This window comes from Pelodiscus sinensis, chromosome 1 (genome assembly GCF_052426305.1).
Source record: "Pelodiscus sinensis isolate ZL-2025 chromosome 1, ASM5242630v1, whole genome shotgun sequence".
In the NCBI taxonomy this organism is placed as follows: Eukaryota; Metazoa; Chordata; order Testudines; family Trionychidae; genus Pelodiscus; species Pelodiscus sinensis.
In genome coordinates this window covers 206,258,265-206,279,748 of record NC_143052.1, presented here as the reverse complement: position 1 = coordinate 206,279,748, position 21,484 = coordinate 206,258,265, and the positions used below count along the sequence as shown (strand labels likewise).

At 43.0% G+C, this 21,484-nt stretch overlaps 1 protein-coding gene across 4 annotated transcripts in view; it reads left to right on the top strand.

The window, feature by feature from the left end:
* GK (glycerol kinase) overlaps positions 1-21,484 on the top strand; it is a 51,633-nt gene that overhangs the window by 12,322 nt on the left and 17,827 nt on the right. For 3 of the 4 annotated variants that reach the window (XR_016348154.1, XM_075913273.2, XM_075913275.2), the window contains exons 6-16: positions 2,418-2,555; positions 3,755-3,864; positions 4,508-4,574; positions 6,259-6,276; positions 8,946-8,981; positions 9,580-9,647; positions 12,597-12,639; positions 13,192-13,272; positions 14,107-14,185; positions 15,863-15,959; positions 20,452-20,536. Coding sequence is in view for 3 of the 4 variants with exons in the window: in XM_075913273.2 (XP_075769388.2) it covers positions 2,418-2,555; positions 3,755-3,864; positions 4,508-4,574; positions 6,259-6,276; positions 8,946-8,981; positions 9,580-9,647; positions 12,597-12,639; positions 13,192-13,272; positions 14,107-14,185; positions 15,863-15,959; positions 20,452-20,536 (822 nt within the window). In the remaining variant the exon portion in view is untranslated. The remainder of the gene's footprint in view (positions 1-2,417; positions 2,556-3,754; positions 3,865-4,507; positions 4,575-6,258; positions 6,277-8,945; positions 8,982-9,579; positions 9,648-12,596; positions 12,640-13,191; positions 13,273-14,106; positions 14,186-15,862; positions 15,960-20,451; positions 20,537-21,484) is intronic. The other variant, XM_075913274.2, reaches the window with a different exon arrangement.

Sequence of the window (21,484 nt, the reverse complement as noted above, 5' to 3'; positions counted from 1 at the left end):
CCTGAGGGAGGTTCGGGACTGAAGTCCCGGATACAGAGGCATCAGCGTAGGGCAGCAGCACCGGCTCCCATCTGCCTCTCCCGCTCCCTCCCCCCCCACACACACTGCCCTTCTGAGGCAGCAAGTGGGGGGTGGGGAGGTGGACAGGTGGCTCCACAGAGCCAGCATGCACAGAAAGCTGGTTTAAACCTGGATCCCAATGCATATTGGTTCCTGCCTTCTCCCAGCACTGCTCCACCAGCCCGGTGTCTACTCTGTGGGGAGCTGAGAGGGCAGGATCTCACACGTGCCCAGTGTCTCCTGAGGGTGGGAAGGGGCTGCCAGACCTTGGTTCATGGCTCCCCACACAAAGTGTTTCCTGGGGACAACTGGGGATGCACTGCCAGCTCCAGAGGTAATCCCAGGGCGGGCTGTGGTGGGGCTGCTGGCTGGTGGGGCTCCCCACTCCCCATCTGGCACTGCAGCTGAAGGCTGGGGAAAGGGAAATTGGGGCAACAGGCTACTTTCCCTTTCCAATGTCCATGTGAAGCCCTGTCCCCAGCTTGGCACTCTCTTGCTGGTGCTGCTGCTGCACTCTGTAGCAGTGGTCTCCAGCCTTTTTAACCACAAGATCACATTTTCAATTTAAGTGGAATGTAAGATCTACTTGAAACCGAAATAGCCTTGCCCTGATTCCTTCCCACCATTTCTGAGGCTCCACCCCTTCACGGAGGCCTCGCACTGCTCACTCCATCCCCTTCCTCCCCAAACCTCATCCACTTTCACCAGGCTGGGGTAGGAGGTTGGAGTGCAGCCTCTAGTCTTTGACCAAAGGGTTCAGAATGTGGTTTGGGCTCTGGGCTTAGCCAAGGGTGGGGGATTGGGTTTCAGGGAGCAAGCTCTAAGAAGGAGTTTGGTTGCAGGAGAACTCATGTCTGTGACAAGAGGTTGGATATAGGAGAGGGTTCAGGACTTGGACAGAGTTTCAGGATGCAGCCTCTGGCTGGGCATCACTTAACTGAAACAGCTTCCTAGTGGTGGCGCAGTGGGGTTATGGCAGACTTACTCCTGGCCTGGCCCTGCACCACTCCTGAAAGCAGTTGGCATGTACAGTAATGGCTCCAGGGCACCATGTGCTGCCCCTCATCTACTGACCATGATTCCCCATTACTGACCAATGGGAGCTGTAGGAATGGTGTCTGTAGGCAAGGACAGTGTATGAAGACCCCCTGCTCTGCCTTTCTCAGGGGCTGCAGCGACATGCCAGCCACTTCCTGGAGTAGCAATTACCATAGGGATAATTACTGCAGCCATGACAGGTTAGGCATTTTAGAACTCACTACCCAAAGAATTAAATTTAAGTACAAGAGAGAAATGAAAATAATGAAATGCACAGACCAGTTTAAAACCAAAAATAACCCACTTTGCAAGCAGTAAAAGAAGTAACAACAACCCCCCCACATATGTGTTGGGATGGGAAATGAGAGTGAAGGACAGTGTGTGTCTGTGAGAATGAGAGCGCCTTTCTGTCCAAACCAGTCAGGATCTCCTGTCAGAGGCTCCAAGATCTACTGGTAGATCCCAATCTACTGGATGATGACCACTGCTCTGTAGTATAGCTGTTCCCAGTGCTCACTGCCTCCAGGGGTCAGTGGGCATATAGCTCTTCCTACAATCATCCCCTTCCCTTTCCATGTGAGAACATTCCCGTTCCAGGCTCTTTCATATTTTCCTGGCACAACCAAATCTGATCTTGCTTTAGGTTAGGATAAGAAGAAACTGCATGCCAAACTTGGTGGTCCTAACTCTTACTATTTAGGGGGAGTTCTTGAACAAATGGACTCCTAGACAGATAGATGCACACTTCTAAAATATATAGATTAGAATAATTCATAGCATTAATTTAATAAGGCCAATCTGTGAATTGAGAAGCTGTTTCATGAGAGTCTATCTTCCTTTCAAGCTGTATTCTTGCCAAATTCTGTGCTGTTGCATTGTTCTAGGTACACTTGGTAGGAGTGAGTCAGTAAATCAGCATATGAACTTACATTTGTAGCTTTACAGCTAAGCAACTGAAAGTTCATCCTTTCAGTGTCAGGTTGCTCTTTACAACATCAGTGTTTGCTGTCTGATTGCAGGTAGCTATCATAAATGTATGATGTCTGTATATGCCTGTATCTCCTTGCCATGTGGAAGGTTTTTGAACTGTAAAGTGATCAGCGGTTGTGATATTTGTTCATAGATGTGTTTCGTCTTTCGTTTGGGTGAGTGTGACAGTTCTCAGAATGCTCGTTCTTTTTCAAAAAAGAAGAAAAGATTCTTTATGTAAACCTTATTTTTGAGGGGTTTTTTTTTCCTCTTCCCCTAACTTCATAGACAAGTACAGTAGTCACTGGAAGGGATTAACTCATGGCATGTCCTAAATAACTCTCTTGCAGGCTAAGACTGGCCTTCCACTTAGCACATATTTCAGTGCAGTGAAACTTCGGTGGCTCCTAGATAATGTGGAAGAGATCAGGAAGGCTGTTCATGATGGGAGAGCTATGTTTGGTACCATTGACTCATGGCTTATATGGGTATGTATGTGAGAGTTCATTTAAACCCTCCCCCCCTTTTTTTTAAATATTTTTTTTTAAAGGAAAAAAAATCAGCTTCTTTAGACCAGATAAGTGGAGGAGAAATTAAAATGTACACAAGATGTGTATCCTTTGTAATCCCTGTTTTGTTCCTATGCGCTATATATTCCATCCATTGTGGACATAAATCTCTAGCTCTTAATTCAGTTTGCAAAGATAGCAAAGTTCCAATTTACCTTAACAGTATGAAAGTACTATTTCTAGTTTTCAAAATACTTTGATTTCCTCTTAACTGTTAAGCTATGTGGTTTTTCAAACCGTCTCCTGTTACTAGTTCGCAAATACTGGATTATTTTGTTTAAACCAGGGCTACTCAATTTTGGAAGCCCTGGGAGCCACAGTGAGGGTCTGTCTACACCACGTTCCTCTTTTGAGAGAGGAATGCAAATACAGCTAAGTGAAATTGCAAATTAACCGCGGATTTGAATTTCCTGCACTTCATTTGCATAATCTCATCCGGGCGCTATTTCGAAATACCCTATTTTGAAAAAAGAGACGCTGTCTAGACGCGGTTATTTTGAAAGAGAACCCTTCTTTCGAAATTACCCTTAAACCTCATTTTGGAAGGAGTTTTCTGTTGAAATAACTGCTTCTAGACAAGAGTTTCTCTTTTCGAAATAGGGTATTTCGAAATAGCGCCCGGATGCGGTTACGCAAATGAAGCGCAGGAAATTCAAATCTGTGCTTCATTTGCAATTTCGCTCAGCTGCATTTGCATTCCTCTTTTGAAAGAGTAATGCAGTGTAGATACCCTGATGCGGTCCTCAGCATGTGCTGTAACTTAAGTGTGGTTGCATATACATGCAAATAAATATGGAAACAGCTTCTTTCTCACTGATGGGCATGAATACAAAGATTAGGGCCAAACTGTACAACATGCATTTAAGTCAGTTCTGCTTAATAAAATGCAATATTGATCCAATTTCCATCTGACAGCACTTTTAATGAGCAATGAAAGTCCAGGAATTTAACTACTAAAACGCATATCAACAGAAGACCATAATATTGACTGCCACAAGTTGAGCCCCACATAAATCCAAACTGCCGCATGCGGCCCATGGACCATGTGTTAAGTAACACTGGTTTAAACTGTTGACTAATCTTTTCTTTTTACTAATATTATTGGTTCCTTTTTCCAGAGTTTGACAGGTGGGAAGAATGGAGGGATTCATTGTACAGATGTAACCAATGCCAGTAGAACAATGTTGTTCAACATTCATTCCTTGGAGTGGGATTCTGAACTCTGCCAGTAAGTCTAATTTTCCATTTAAATCTGTTGAAATAGTGGTATTAGCCAATCCTGTATAAAGACAGACATTAATTGTGCTTTTCACAATAAGACTCCTCCATCAATGCTTGTCTGCTCTCATTTGTGATTAAGAAAAGCAATTAGTTGCACTTGTTATAGTCATAATAAGTAGGGTTTATTATCTGTAAATATCTACATGATTATTGCTTGGATTAATGAAGAGTCCAGCTCCTCCTGTCTTTCAGTATTGAAATATTGGTGCACAGAAGTGCATATTAAATATTAGTAGTTTACCTTTGATTTCTGAGTTATCTGACTAGTCCTTCAGCATATTACTTAAGTGTTGTATTGTGTCTCTCATTTCTTTACATGTTGAACTTAAATACTTTGAATCTCTAGCACGCATCCACTTTCTTTTATTTCAAAATAGGAATGATTTTCCAAAGGTATCTGTCTATAAAATATTCAAAAGCAAATATTGCTTCATAAACATTCCACTCACATCTTACTAGTAAGTTCTTTAGGTCATGATCCTAAGATATGATCATCAAAATTCCCTTTAAACTTATCTCAAAGTAGAACGTGTAAAATAATTTTGCTATTACTTTGCATTTTTAGTTATGTTGGATTATTTTATTTTCAGTTTTTTTGATGTTCCTATGGAAATACTACCAAAAGTGCGGAGTTCTTCTGAGATTTATGGTTTGATGGTATGTTTTCTTAAACTTACTCTTGGAGAAATAGTTTTGGTGGGTGTGGGTTGAAGGACTTTATGTGGATTAAAAACAAGCTCTCTACTTTACTTTTCTAGAACAAATGGGTTACCTTCTCTAATGGTATGAATCAGATGTAGCATTTGTTAGTGTTTTTAGTAGTATGTCAAATTAAGATAGTTGCAGATCACAGAAGTATCTTTTTCTAGAGTGTTAAACTAATTGCGTTAAAAGGGTTTTTTGGGACTCCTAAATATCTATTTCTTATTGTGAATTACTTAATGAATTTTGATAAGTAGAAGGTGAATTCATCTGTTGTTCATAGATGAAAATTAATAATCCAAATTCAAACAGTGCCCTTCCTGGGGTCACTACAACAGCCAAAACTCCCAAGAGCTGCTTCTATGTGAGCCTTAGCATTTGCAGGAATACTGGGTAGGTCCCATACAGTGTTCCATCCCTGTGGGATTAAATAAAGGATTTGATTAGGTTCTCCTGAATTGGAAGAAATGCAAGTACAGGTTGGACCTCCTCCGTCCGACACCCCTTGGAAGTTGAGCTGTTCCAAACCAGGGGAGGTCAGTGTTTACCTGCTGGCTGCCCCTCTCCCAGGCTCCTCTCCCTAGGACTCACTGTCCTGCCACTGGCTCCACTAATGCTGGTCCCCCATAGCTCCCCATCTTGCTGCCCGCCCAGGGTCTCCTGGGTTCCCAGTGGGACCCTTTGCCTCTGCTGGTCCTGCTGCCACAGGGTGTTCTCTGGGGTCCCGCTGCCACCAGGGGTTTCCCAGCTGGGTCCTCCTGACTACCCTGACCCCACTGCTGGGGCTGCCCTGGTGCCACTGCGGATTCCACCCGCCCACCTGCACCAACCTGCTTCTGCTGGGGGTTCTCCAGCGGTGGCTGCCTAGTCATCCCAGCCCTGCTGCCACTGAGGGTTTCTCAGGGTTCCTGGCTGGGGCCCAGCTGCAACCAGGGGTTCCCCCGCTGGGGCCAGGACTCACCAGTCACATGGTCTAGTGCCAGGGCTTCCATGACCCAGGCTGGAGCTCCCTGGTTGCTGCCTGGCCCTGCTGACACCAGGGATTCCTTCTGGAGGCTCCCCAGGTCACTGCCTGGCCCCATTAATGCTGGGGGTTCCGTCCTGTGTGGGGGCTCCCCAGCCCATGTTGCTCTGGGGCTCTTTGGTCCAGCAACATCCTTGGCCCTGCTGGACCAGAGAGTCCTGGATTTGGGAGGTTCATCCTATACCATCTTGGATTGCCTCCTTTTTTGAGGACTAAATGTCCGTAAACTTCCTAATACAAAATCATATTAGAGGAGCAGTGCTGATGAGTTTTGTAATCAATCGGTGCTTTTAGAGCAGCTGCCAGAATCTTACATCAGAAGTGATTGCTGAATATGGGCATGCAGTGGGAAAGAGACTGTGCTTAATTAAAAAAAAATCTGGAGGTTTTCTTTTTTAAACCAGGCTATAAAATGTAAATGGTACTAGTAATCTTAGTTGGCTTCTACTGATTTGAAGGCGTTAGAACACAGTAAATTTTATTCTGATTTGAACCAATGCAGCAATTGGAAGAAGAGATGAACCTGTTCCTGGGAAGTGAGACAGATTAGCTGATTATGAACTTTTTGTCTGTCTTCCTCCTTCCTACCTATTCTTTTTTTCTTGCTGACTGTAGAAAATGTCTGCTAGCTTGGTGAGTAGAGACATTCATTAGGCTGTCCACAAGTTATGTCTCATCCATTCTGTTCAGATACGGTGCATTTCCATTTACTGAGAGGCATGTAGAGTAACATTGGTAAAACTAACAGATCTGGCACCTGTCTCCATGTTGAGACATTACTGTTAAGTGACCAGCTGTACTAGCATGTTGGCATACATTTTGAAAGCTTGGCAATTTCATATCTTTAAAGAGAAACAGTTATGTCTGGCTATGTGATGAGAACAACACATAGTATTTCAATGTAATAGAATAAAGGTTTGTAAAGTTAAACAACCAAAAAGCCCAATCAGTGAAAATGGGAGTTATGAAATCTCAGTAGATTCCACAACTGGAAATGCACTGTCATGTCTTATGCATGGCTTCAATGAAAATGTACTGTCACAGCACCAGAAAGAACCCTCTTTTTAATAAAAGCAAAGGATATCTTAATTATGACAGGTATTGATGCTTATGGCCATTTACAGAAATACAGCTGAAGAAACTTTTTAACCCATAGTGATTTTTTTTTAAGTGCTGCTTAGATTGAAAACACTGTGATCTTAAAATAATACCTCTGTCCTTGTTTACTTGTTGAACCACCTTATCATAATCACTTGTAATAGGTACTTTCCTGACTTACATTTGTAGTACAGGTTGGACTTCTCTGGTCTGGCACCCTCAGGACTTGACTGGTGCCGAACCAGAGAATTTTCTGGACCACAGGAGGTCAATATTGTCCAGCAGCACTACCAACACTTACTAAGCTCTTAGAAGACATTTAGGGATAAATTAGAGCTAAATAACAGCACAGAACACTGAGTGCAGAACTGGTGGCTGTAAACAAACTTTATAGGACAATGGGAAACTTGGCCTCACCCATAATAAGCAGACATCTGGATAACTAAAATCATGCCAACTCACAGATGTTGCCAGACTAGAGAGGTTCAACCTGACTCATTGAATGTCATTGTTACAGGCCACATACTAGCATAACACCAATCACATTCTATTTCTTATTTTTTTAGTAAGAGTTTTCTATATACAGTTAAAGTATATACAGAAAACACTAAAACTGGATTCTGGATTTCTCTGTTTTAGGCTATGGCATAAATGTTGCTGTTTATTGTTTTGCTTTTAAACTTGTTTTGATGGATTAAACAGAGCTCCTGTGCACACACAAACCATGATGCTGTAGTGAGCCAAATTCCCTCTAAGCACTAGGATCTGCTGGATCTCATATTGATGCTTTCAAGTTCTGCCTTAATGTTACTCTCCTGCGTTTTACAGAGGGGAAGAAGCCACACATCATACCTCTCCCTATGGGGAATGTTTCTTGGGGAGGTGGATTGCCTACATTGATGGTAAAATGTCTTCTGTTGCTGTTGAAGCATCTGTGTAGAGATGCCCTAAGACAGGGGTGTCCAAACTTTTTTCAAAGAGGGCCAGATTTTATGAAGTGAACATGCGTGAGGGCCGACCATTTTGCCTGACATTCTTTGAACCATTAAAATTAAACGCAAATTAACTATTTTATGCAAAGTTTATTGCAAACGGCATACTTTTCATTTCGTCACATGGATGACAAATCTAAACAGGTGTTAAATCACTCTGCCTTTCATATCTGAAGGCCAGATGAAAAAAAAATCCAGGAAGCTGAAATATATGTCAGGAACATTGTAAAGTACATTACATATTATTGGTAATAAAGGTTGTGTCAACTTTTAAGTTCAAAAAATATGAACGGGAACATAACACCAAGTATACATGTTGTGTCCAAATATATTTATAACTGATTTAGACCAACTGACATTAACTGAGATTTTACAATGTATTCATCTCAATACATATGGATTCGTTGGGGGCCATAAAAGATAGATATTGCCAAATTACCTGGGGGGCCGTATTAAACCGGAACACGGGCCGCAATTGGCCCGCGGGCCGGACTTTGGACATGCCTGCCCTAAGAAAACTATTCTCTGGTGAATTTAGCCACTAGGAATTATCTGTATTCACTATGATAGATGTAGCTGACTGACTGGTAGAGGAATAAATTGGAGTAGCTTTGAAGAGATGCGATCATGTTATGAGGTGAAGTCCAATGGGAACTGGGCCATGTAACGTAGCCCTTGATGACACTTTATGGGTTTCTGTCAGTCGAAAAATCTTGATCTTGAAATTAGTAATCTGACTCTGATCTAAAAATGCCATTTTTATCCATCACAGTTGTTACGTCATTTGACATTGATAACAAAATAACATGTAAAAACACAAGAAAGGGCTTATGCTATTTTTGTGGAGTGCCTCTGAGTGAAAGGAAAAGCATTGTTGCAAGCTGGCTTCTTCAACAGAATACAGTACCTTGCTTGTGCTAAGAGGCAAGCTTTTAGTATTGTTGAAGCTCTTTAAGTGCCATTTCTCTTTTAAACACTAACTTTTTTTTTATTTTAAAGGCAGTCTTTTAAAATGGCAGCAACACGCTTTGCTTTTAAGTTGTTACACATTCTGATACAAGGGGGTCTTTGCTGCAACTGTTTCTGCCCTCTCCTGAAGCATGCATTTCTCCATTTAAAAACTGGAGAGTCTTTCCTTTCTTGCTTTAAATGTTAATTGTTACGCAAGCAGTGTGAAATAAGCTAAAGTTTGTCTTTCTGTATTTTTGCCAGACATCTGGAGCCTTGACAGGTGTGCCAATTTCTGGGGTGAGTTCTTCAATTTGTTTTCTGGTGTGAGAACTTGGTTCTGTGTAGAGATACCTTTACTGGATACGCCTTAAAACTAAACTGTTTATTTTAGAAAATTGATTTTATATTTGCAATAAAATGGATTCATTTTAAACAAATACAATGTTGTACTTGCTATCTTATACTAATAATGAAGACCATTATGAATTACTGAATTAAGGCTTCATCATGCAAAAAGTACAGTATGTTAGCAATGGAAATAGTCCCATGGAAATTTAGCACTCTTAACAGTAAGTAAACAATCTAAATGGATAACTCATCAGATCTACCTGCACAAATGTTGCGAACTGAGAATTTAGCCAATAATGCGGATACTGTACTTTATCACACTAAACTAATTGCTATCTTAACTAGTGGCACCTTTTGTTAGTAGTTTCAGTAGAGAGAAAAAGGAATGACTGTAGATGAAGACATCACTTGTGTTTGCTCTTATTTACAGCATTTGCATTTGACCCAAATTGGACTTATAGTCCTAGAATAAATTTATTTAAAGGTTATTATTGTTACACTGTGATTCATATGCACTTCTGTGCTAAGAACATGGCTCTCTTTTCAGTGCTTGGGTGACCAATCTGCTGCTTTAGTTGGACAAATGTGTTTCAAGGATGGACAAGCAAAAAATACGTAAGTTAACTCAAATACATTCAGGGCTGAAAAAATATAATCCAAGTAAGCTGGATTTCTGAACGCAGCTGTCTGCAATTCCACTGTCCGTCCTTGAGTCTTTTCCTTTTTTAAAACACTGATAAATGAGAAGAAAAATTGACTTGGTTAAAGTTGCCCAGCAATAGCTCGTGCCCTTCCAGAATGTCTTGTTCAGCAAAACTCATATTTGTGAAAAACAGTACATACTGAGTTAAAATACCTGCCCATGCAGCCTTAACTCTGCCCTCTTTAAGCAATGCCCCAATAAGCCCATGTATTTCCACTTTGCTTTTGGCTTGTACTGAACAGGAGTTGCCTACATCAGCCTTGTATCTTTAGCCTAATCTACAGAGACTCCCATACCTACTAAGCACCTTCATCCCCTTCATTCTTATAAATCCAATGCCATTAAAAGCTCTACTTTCACTTTTCCGTCATTAGCCTATCAAACTATTCTTTCTTCCCTACTAACTGGTCCCCATTGCACAGCCCTGCTAGTGACACATCCTACACAATGCAGCACTGAAATGAGGCATACTGGATCGCCCAAGGTTTGTGATTCTTCCCAGGATTATGAAGCGCCTCCCTACTACCTGCCTTTAGCAGTAAGAACCCTTGTGAGTGCCTGCTGTGGGTCAGCTCCCTGCCACCACCAGCCATGGGCAACACAAGCACTGCCCCCTCCGCCTGCACAGGCTCCACCGTCCTTCTGTTGTGCCTGCTGTTAACCTGCAATCTCCGAGCATCTCCCTGGATCGTCCACTGGCCAGCCTCAGTATTCACAGCTTCTGAAGAAACCGTACACCCCAGTTTACCAGTTACACCTCAGACCACTGCTCTGCTTAACACGTGGCACTTGGATGAGTCTGCATAGTGGAAACAAGGAAAAGTTTATTTAATAAAGTTAGAGATTTGAGTGGTAGCAAGTAGAAATAAATAGTAACTGTATGAAATAAAAAACACACAATCTAGAGCTTAGATTGACCCAACTAGTTACTGTTATGACTTACAGGGAAAAGCTTACCCCAGATCTCTTCAGCTTTCTGCAGCCAACCTTGATTGTAATTGTCATTCATGAGAAGTCACATTGTTAGCTTGCCGCCTCAGTGCAAAACATCAGGCGTATTTTTCCTGTACCTCCCAGTTATTACCCAGCCCCAAAACCTCTTATCTTTATTCATAAACAGAAGGCCTGTCCTGCAGGTTCTGTGTTCCTGTGTGTCCCTTTCTTGTCAATTGCTAAACAAGAAATTGTGAATTCAGCTCAAAATGTAGAAACAGACAACGTACAATGTGCACATGATTAGCCAGAGAAAGAGAGGTGTCTTTTCCTTCCTACCTAACAGGAGCATGTTCATCATCTTTTGTTGACCTGCCTTAGCTCTCGTACCTTAAGAACATAATTTTAAGTACTGATTGTATGATGTTTAAGGAATTATCTTACACTTTGACCTCCAGTTGGCTCTTGGCAGATACCTCAAATGCCACCTTCTGGTAAATATAGTTGTGCATATATCTAACCTATGGGATCCTCCCTGCCAGTTGACCAGGAACCTCTTGCTACTACGTATATGCCCTTTTTTTCTTTTGGACACCTGGATCAGAGAGGGCCTCACATCTGATCACCTCGTATCACAAGCACATTTCTTTAAAGATACTGCAACTTTTTCCTTAACAGTTGAATCAGCTACATCTAGCGCAGTGCATGCAGATAATTCCCAGTGACTATTGACAACTCCAGTGGGACAGAGTTTAAAGTCGCACAGACATTTACTTTAATTCATTATTTCCTGTTTTCCACAGGTTTGAGTTCTGATGACTTAGACATTCTGGAGGAGCACAAGCTATATTTGAGCAACCTTAACACTAGGTTAATAAAGCTTTCTGCTGTCTGTTTTCCTTGCTCTCTGTGTGTGGGGGGGGGGGGGCTTTTGTTTTAAGGAAAACGTTGATAGGAATTGTTGGCCACGTGAGTTTGTAATTCAGATGCTCCTATAGACAGGTAATGAGTGCTAGCACTTACAAATATTTTTCATCAGTAAATCTGAAGGAAGGAAAGTTATTTTACTCCTTGTATAGATAGGGAAACTGAGGCACAGGGATGACTTGGTTTGGCCACAGTCATTGGGCAGGCTAGTGGCAGAGCCAAGCATAGTCTGAGTCCCAGCCACTGGGACTCTACATATCCAGCTGCAGTACAGAGATCTGGTTAGAAAAATTATTTGACGTACTAGCTTTAGGTGAGTTAGGCCGAATTTTAGTCCTGACCCAGATTCAAGCCAACCTTGAATATAAAATAGGCTTCTCTCACAACATAAGAAAGTGTGTTCATAGTTGAATTTTGATTGGTGTCCTTTGCTTATTAACCTCCACTTGCCATTTAACTGTCTTCTACTCAATGAGCTTTTTCTTTTTTTCCCTAGATGCATACTTGCATATCGGGCATATTGTTCTGTCAAAATACTTCATAAATTAATATTTTGCGTTAACCTGTTGCCTGCATGGTTCTTACAAGGATATTTTTCATGGTAGTTTTTAATTCCATATGATTAAAAACCTACCGTAGGTTTTTATAAACATGTTTGTCAACATATTTTCTTAGAGAATTTGAAAATGTGTTCTTCCTATTGTGTGGTATTTCTGAAAATGTTCTCCTCTTAATGAAAATCTCTTCCTGTTGCAAGTTCTGCAAACGGCCCTTCTTAATTATTCACTTAGAAGTTTGAGACAGAATTCAACTAAGACTTATACAGAGCTCATCTGACAAGTTACTCAAACCTAGAATAATTGTGAGGTGGTGGTAATGGCTTGCTATATTAAGTTTCCTTATCATGCCATGTTCATAACTCAGCTTTGATAAATGACTGTCAAAGATGTTCATCTTCAGTTTCTGGTTGTTTATTTTATGCCTCTTTTTTATCACTACAGGTATGGTACAGGATGTTTCTTGCTCTGCAATACAGGACAAAAGGTTGGTTGCTTGAATTGGAAATAGCTTGCTAGGAGTGTGTATATTTTCAGTCAAACTGCTTCTCTTGCTAAATAAGATTTTTCAGTCAAACTGTTTCTCTTCTCTTAGCCATCTGCTCCTTTTCTGCTCACTTGGCAGCACAACTTGACTACTTGCATTGCCTTTCCCCCTGTTTTCTTGGTAATTCTTCTTGCCTTGCACTTCCAGTCTAGAGGCAGCTATGCTTGAGTCTGGTGCTTCTTATCAGCTGGTTCTGCAGGCCTCCAGGTTCTTCTTTGCTGTGAAGAACCTGGTGGAAATGTGCATTAAGTAACACATTTCCATGGGTTGCTGTTTGGGAATTGTGCTGAAACATTGGCTCATTTAGTTTCTTAAGCTTACTTACCTGTTACACTAAAGATTCTGCATGTTTTTTTTCTTTATTCTTTATAAATAAGGGCCTCCCCTTCTAATTTGACTATCTTATAGTATTTATGCAATTTCTTATAGAAATGTGATTCCTGACTTGTCCAGTTCAAGCAAGTGATGGCTGATCCATGTTATATTTTTTAGCCTGTATTGTCTGACCATGGCCTTCTAACCACAGTGGCTTACAAACTGGGAAGAGACAAACCTGTATGTTATGCACTAGAAGTAAGTAGATGTGGCAATGGCCCCCCTCACTTTTTGCCTTGCTTTTTCTTTTCATTCTTGGAATCTTAATTCAGAAAATCTCTTCCAGAAAATGGCAGAATAAAACAGAATTGTGTCAAAATATTTCCAGCCTTATCACAATTCACTGTATATGTAGAAAGTCTTAAATGGAAAAAGTCATATATTTCTGTTCCATTCCTAGATATACACTGTTACCTTTAACTAATCCTCTTCACTCAGGGCAGGTGTGACTAGGTATTGCTTTGTCATCTAATGCTGTGGGTTTTTAGAGTAAATGTCTGAAAGATCAGGAGCATATACCAAATCTGTGGGAAGGTTCTAATGGTCTTAGACATTTGATCTGCCAAATAGCAAGGGCATGAGTAATCACCATGAATAGTCAGTGGAACTATTCATGGTACTGAAGTTTAGCACACCTTTGTACCTTCAGAATTTGAAGGACTTAAGTTGGGATACATGAGACATTCAGACCTCACCACTGTGTTCACTGAAGTCCAAATGTGACGACCACTTAAGGACCTGGGCCATTTTTACTAGCATCTTGAAAATTCTTCTTCAATAGGGGAAAATCTCTCCATGTGGTAAGAGAACTGGAGTAATGTTGACTTCTCCACACCACTATGCTCTGACACTCCTCCGGCCACTGGACTGCCTGTGGCTCCAAAGTATAATTTCAGAAAAGTCCTGAGACTCCTCTGAGATGGGGTTGGCCAGTTCCAAGGTCATAGATCTGCAAAGATGATATAAAGGCATTTTTGTCTGTCCTTTCTGGAAATTAGTAAACTCAGTGTATGACTGTTTTTGTTTCCTTAGGGCTCTGTTGCTATAGCTGGTGCTGTTGTTCGTTGGCTAAGGGACAATCTTGGTATAGTAAAGACTTCAGGTGAAGTTGGTGAGTATTCATAAATTGTAAAAGTTTTTCACATTGTATAGAAGGCAAATAGTGTAGAAGTCTGTAGTGCGAAAAGATGAAAGTAAAATAGAGAATGATTGTAGTAAAACACATGTAAGTATATAACCCAGTTTTGCAATTACCAAAAAAGATTATGTACATTTACATTTTTTAACCGATAACGTTGCTGTTATCAAAACTCCTTGTTACTGTTGAAAGGTGTAGAATTACTGAGAACTGTGCTATACTAACATGGTGGTTTTATTGCTTCATTTAATATTGAGAAGTTCAGGATCAATAGTACTGTATACAGATTTCACTGCATAGTCCATTGAAAATTGTGTCTCAACACCTACAGACTTGTTCCCAGGCTAAGAAATGGTGGAGTGAGGTCCCAAATCTGCAGTTGTGCTCTGTGCAAGGGCTTGTATGCATGGTGTCCATTGAAAGAACACCTCAATTTGCAAGGCTACACAAAATGACATTTAACTTGGAATGTGAATGTAATATCTAAGGATAATCCATCTTCCATGAGAATGGAATTACCAGTAGAAACCTATGTTGTTCACTCTTAAAGTCTAGAAAATTAAACCAAAAGTGCAGATGCTTTAAAATTTTGGAACAGAATTGGCTTCTGAAAAATTAACCCAGGACAAAGGATAAAACTTTAAACGACTAATAGTCAATGATACAGTGGATCCTAAATCATTTGGACAATCTTGTAAGTTTTATACCAAATATGAATAGATATCATGATTTCTATTACTTTTTTTTTATTGTAAGAGTCAAATATTGAACCTTTTTTTCCTAAAGTTATACTCTGGTCCTAGGTTGTGCTAGGTCTGGGACTTACCCCTGCTGTGGCTCTGCATTTAAAGTGTTTTAGGAGCCTGGCGGGCAGGTAGCCTGGCTCAGTTCCTGCCTGTGCTAGATCCAGGAGCTCAGCCCTCTCCCCACCCTGGACAGGAACTACTATTACCCTGCGCTGCTGCCTCTGTATCAGAGGCAGCAGCAGGGGCAATGCGCAGCTGGTCTGCAAGGGGAGCTTGCTCCCACCTGGAATCCTGTTCTGCTACCTGATACAGAGGCAGTAGCATGGAGTGGCAGGGGGCTACTTGGGAGTGAGACCGGAGCACACTGGCTGCCAGCCCCACCCCCGGAGATTAACCGATAGTCAAGTAACCAATAAGAATTCATTAAGTTAATCGACTGTTCAATTAACCAATATTTAACATCCCTAGTGAAGACATAACTTAATCAGGCATTGCTCAGACAATGAGAAATCTTGCTTCTCAGAAGCAAGTAGATCCTATGCTACTACTTGTAAGCAAGTTCCTAGTAATAAATTTCAGTGTGAGGTTTTTTTAACTCCCTTCTCTCCCCTCTTCCCCCCCCCCCCCCCATGCAAACCAAGACCTCGTGGGGGCTAGATGCCCAAATTCCACTAAATAGCATTGTAAATGGCTGAACAACAATAGTACGCCCATCGGTACGTCAGAGTAGCCATGTGTATATTCTGACTGCAGTTGATTTTTGTTAACTGTTTTCATAGATGTGATATGTGTTTGAGTATATTATCTCTAAATAATCTCTGGAGCAGATTAAAATCAAATTTCTTTAGCATTAGATGTTCTATTTATGGAAACCTAAAGGCATTTTTTTTTGCATGTATACTAGAAAAACTTGCTGCAGAAGTGGGAACTTCTTATGGCTGCTACTTTGTCCCAGCATTCTCAGGATTATATGCACCATATTGGGAGCCCAGTGCAAGAGGGTAAGGATAACTCTTGTATTTCCAGAAATGACTAATTGTATTTTAAGTAATCTGTGGGTGTCTGCTAGGAGCCAGCCAGAACCACTAACCGTTATATTTTCTTGAATTTGTTTTTGGGTCTCCTGAGTGCACTGCCCCCAGCTGTCTCATCAAAAGGGGACTGGCACAGGGGCTTCTTGTGGTACACATTACAACAGGTAGGGACAATGATGGCCACTGCTAGTCAAAACAATCTTACCTAAAATATACTGGGAAGCAGAAGGTTCCATTTTTAGCATCCTTCCCCAAAACAAAAAATACTTAGAGAAAGCGGGATTGAAGCCCATCCTTGAGAGATGTACTTGGTTGTGGATAAGGGGAGAAGCCAAAGTCTCTGCTTTACCCCAAGAGGCTGGGAGTAGAAGGTTGGGATGAAAGTTGTGCCGGGTGAGTTTTGGGGCAGGAGATCTCAACCTTCCTTGTAATTGCATTGTCTGCTTCTTTCCTTCCCACTTTGTCTGCTGGCTTCTGGTGCTCTTTTAATCTACCACTGGAAGAGATGAGGAAGCAGAGTTTGCGTGTCATCTCCTCCTTGGACATCCCTCTGCACATACTATACATGGACGGCTACTTCTCCTGTGGAAGGGTCACTAGGAATCAGCAGGCAACAGCAGTAGGAAGTGGGAAACTCAGTGCTGAGAACTGAGTTCAGTTCCATCAGTGCTCCCCATGCTTTCCCCAGATATTTTCTAATTATTTCATGGGGTAGAAGGGTTCTCCATGTAGTCCTGTCGATGTCATTCCTGAGGGGAGGGCATATGCTCATGGCCAGGGTTTGACAAACGGCAGCGAAAACTACTCACTAGCCCCGTACTGCGCATGTGCAAGACCCATAATGTTCATTTGTATATTCATTAACCAAATGATGAATGTTCAAATAAGTTGTTTCTGGTCCTCCCAAAACCCCCAGTGCCAGCTTTAGCAAAGCCTTTGATATAGTCACCCACAATATTCTTGCCAGCGAGTTAAGGAATATGGATTGGATAAATGGACTGTAAGACAGATAGAAAGCTGGCTAGACCAGGGTTTCCCAGACATTTTACTTTAGTTGGAACCCCTTTTTTTTTTTTTTTCTTTCCACTGCTGCTTTTTGCAGCCCAAAAATATAAACGCACAAACAAACTGAGAAAATACCAGACGTATAACATGTCTGGTATTTTCTCATTAGGTAAGCTTTGTATTATTACTAGATGTATCAGTTTGTAGTTTCGAACTGCCTGGCTGGTAAATATATGCTCAGGCTGCATGAGTGTGTCTACCAGCCAGACAGTTCGCAACTACTCGAGGGGTGTGGGGGGAGGGGAGGGGGGACAATAGATTCCCTGGGCCGGACTAACTCATGCAGCGCCCCAAGATCTACATATGGCCGGGTCAGTCCCACTCCCCGCAGGCCGATTCATTCCTCCCCCCCGCTCCGCCTCTGGCCAGCCCCACTTCCCCCAACCCCCTCCCGGGCAGCCATTTCTCCCCCGCTTCTCCTCCCAATCTCCCTTGGCCAGTCCCGCTGCCCGCGTCCAATCCTCCTTCCGGTGGCCGCTTCTCCCCGCCTCATCTCCCCCCCCCCCCCAGTCTTTCCCGGCCAGCTCCCTGCCCCCAACCTCACACCCCCCCAGCTGCCCTGCTTCCACTGGCCTCCCAGTCTCCCCAGCCTTCCCTGATTCCCCCGTTCAGTGCTGCTTCCAGTGGCCAGCTCTCCCCTCCTCCTCACCCCAGAATCTCCTGGCACCTGCACCTTCCCTTAGCCATGCACCCTCCTGGTGCCTCCCTCTTCCCTTACTGCCCCTACCCCCTTTGCCCTCTTTTTCCCTAATACCCACCCCCTCAGCACTCTCTGCCCCATCCCCTCCTGCCCCTCTGTGCCCTCACACATGACTTGCTCCATCCTGGCCTTCCTCATGCCCACCCCTTCTTTCAAAGCCTTCTCCCAGCACCTCCTCCTCCAGCCCCCAATGCCCTTCTCCTCTCCTCTCCTCTTCTCTCCCAGCATCACCCTGTCCCCCCTCCCACTGACACCTCCCCTCCTGCCCTTTCCCTCATTGTCTGTCTGTACTTGGCCCCCCGGCATTTGTGTCTCTCTCCTGCACCCCTGTCCCTTGGTGTCTTCCCCCCTGGGCCCCCTCCCACCCCCCGCTGCTGCCTCCTCGCCTTCACCCAGGCCTGTTCCCTACCTTCCACATTGCGGGGCCAGAGGCCGCGCTCAGGCCCTGGAGGCTGGCACCGGAGGCAGCGTGGCCCCGCCACATGCCTCCGAAGAGTTTTAAAGTCCTGGGCTGTGACATCACGTCATGCCCGTGCATCCTCCCCGCCCACGTGCAACACTGCACATGGGCAGCAGCAGGCGGTGAGGAGGAGCCGCACGCGGTGGGGATGCTCTGGGAGCGGGGTGGGAGGACACGCGGGGGGGGCTGGGGCCTGGCCCGGGCCCGCTCCAGGCAGAGCCGGGGGAGAGATCCAGCTCCACATATTGGTGGAGCAGAGCCCCTGGCTCTGTAACTTGCCGGCACTTCCAGGGTCAGGGGCGCGGGGCCCGAATCGGCCTAAGGTATTTTTTTCCCATGCCAGGTACTGGGTCCATAGTTTGGGAAATGCTGATCTAGTGTAATGCTTCTGTACCCCATCCTTGTTTCAGTTTTCATAGAACACTAGAACTGGAAAGGACCTCAAGAGATCGAGTCCAGTCCCCTGTCCTCACGGCAGGACCAAGCACCATCTAGACCAGTGTTTCTGAAAGTGTTCCATGAAATCACTTTGAGAAATACATTAACTGGCCTCCCCAGCTTGTTTATTTACTGATGCCGCGGCCACGGAGCCTCATGGCTCCCATTGACTCCATTTCATCCTTTGCAGCCAAGGGGATCTGCGGGAAGTGATGTCGGCTGGGCTACCGCTTCCTGCTGTTCTGCTTGGCTGTAAAGAGCGAAACGGAGTCAATGGGAGCTGCGAGGCTCCGTGGCCGTGGCACCTGTAAATAAACCGGGGTGGCCAGTTAATGTGTTTCTCAAAATGATTTTGTGGAACACTTTCAGAAACACTGGTCTAGATCATCCCTAATAGATGGTTAACTGGTTGCTGATTCAAGTCGTTAGCCATGTCTATACTTACTTGGAGAGCGACACTTCAGAGATCGATCTTCTGAGATTTAATTTAGCGGGTCTAGTAAGGACTCGTTAAATCAAATGCTGATAGTGCCTCTGTCAACCCTGGTACTCCATGGGGTTGCAAGAACTAAAGGCCTGCTAACTTCCCACAAAGGGGATGCTACAGAAATTCGACTTAAGATATGCAACTCCAGCTACAAGAATGGTGTAGCTGGAGTCGACATACCTTAAGTTAACTTTTTTCCTAAGTGTAGACCTGGCCTTAGTCTCTTATGTTTGCTCACTGCTGCTGAGCTTGCCCACTCTCAATAGGCCTTGCCAATGGGACCTGTGGGAGCACCATGAACACTATTTAAACATTATTCTTTTTTAAAGTTTGCTTACCCCTCCTTTCATTTCCCCTTTCTCCTCTTTCCTATTTTTTTTAAAGTGGCCTCCCAATTAAAAAAAAAAAAAAAAATTAAAATGTGTCCCGTTTAGTGAGACACCTATGCAGTCCTGTTGAACCTCTTGCCCACTTCAGGATTTTAACAAAACAAAATTCTGTACACAAATATTAATACTCATTTGTCAGGGCGCACTCTGTGTGTGTGGGGGGGGGACGGACGGACCCATGTCAAAATCAATTCTAAGAGAATTTCTAAACTCTCATAAATTGGTTTGTGCTCTCAAGTCAAACTGGGTTTCTGTGTACTGTATATTAATGCATCATTCACACGCAGAACTGTTTGAGAAATTAGGTTGACTTGCTATCCTATTCAGTGTACCTTAACTGAATTTATCTAAGTGCAAATACTGCATTACTTCCACCAAAAGGAGCTTTGGGTTTGTAACTCTTGACTATTACTTGTTTAAAACAGATGGGGTAACCATTTTAAATACCAAAAATGTAGTCCTGTCCCCAGTGAAGCTCTTACATGGGAAATGAAATAACAGATATATAGCATAGGGTGGAAAATGGAGGTTCTTTTAAAACATGAAATGATTTTCATGAGGAGTTTCTCACACTTCTTTAAAAAAATCTAATAGAATGCAATGTTGGTTAGTTTTTGTTTTGTTTTTTTTCACTGTGAGGCAATGAACTGACGTTTCCATGTTATAAAAACAATCATGTTCTTTGTGTACAACAAAGACATTTTTAGTATTAAAATACAAAAGATAAATATTCAATGAAATTTTTAAAACATTATCATGAGGTTTTTTTTTATATATATTTCAGGTGCTTTAACTTTAAAACCACAGTAGCTAACCACAATACAATACAAATATGCCTGAATATCTCAGTTGTAAGACTGAAACATAATCTGATCAACATTAATGATCCTAGTTGCTTGTTATCTGTTTTGTTTTAACAGTATTATCTGTGGCCTTACTCAATTTACAAATAAAAACCACATTGCCTACGCTGCATTAGAGGCTGTCTGCTTTCAAACACGAGAGGTAAAGGCAAACTTGCTCCTAACTTCTGGGGTTTTCTTGTTTTTTGAGTTTGATGGCAAACAATAATGACTTGAGGTATTTTTTTAAATTTTCCTACAAACTGATCAGAAGATCTAGTTAAGTTTAGTAGCCTCAGACTTGTAAAGGCACTGATGCATAGCTGTGCTCAGCGTTGCAACATGTAGCTGATTTAAGAGCCTAAATTTAATTTTCAAAAAAATGCTTTCGGTGTTAAAGAACCTAAATCCCATTGATGGTGAGAGTTAGGCTCTTAAATCAGGTAGGTGTTGCAATGCTGAGCATGACCGTTCCATATCTGGGCCATAGTGCATATGCTCTTATTTATTCCACCTCAAGAATTTTGTTCCTCTGTAAGCGTTTTTATCTTGTAGTATTAAATGTTTGTGATGGTAGTGTGCCAGGCTAATTTGGGACCCATTGTACTGAGCTCTATATTTAAAAAAAAAAAAAAAAAAAAGTAAAAGACAATCCCTGCCCTGATATAGTTACTACAGGCTGGATCTCTTTAGTCTGGCACCCTCAGGACCTGACTGGTCCTGGAAGGTCATTTCTAGGCCCACCCCTGTCACTGGCACCCCCAGCCATGGCCTCACTGCTAGCCTGCCAGACAGCTTCCCCTTGCCACCAGCCCCTCCACACGCAGGCTCCTGGCCCCACCATGGCAGCCCCGCCACTGGCACTCTCAGCCCACTGCTGGGCTCCATCCCTGCCGGGGCAGCCCCCCTGTTGGGGTCTAGTTGCACCACCAGGCAATAGCCCCGCTTGGGCTTCAGCCTTACTGGGCGGCCCTGCTGCTTCCTGGTCTCACCAGGCACCTCTGCTGGGCACCAGTGGGGCTGCCAGGCTTTAAGCTGCACTGCTGGGTTGCCTCACTTCCTTCTTCCTGGCCCCTCCACCAGGCAGCACCGTGATCAGGCTCCTGGCTCT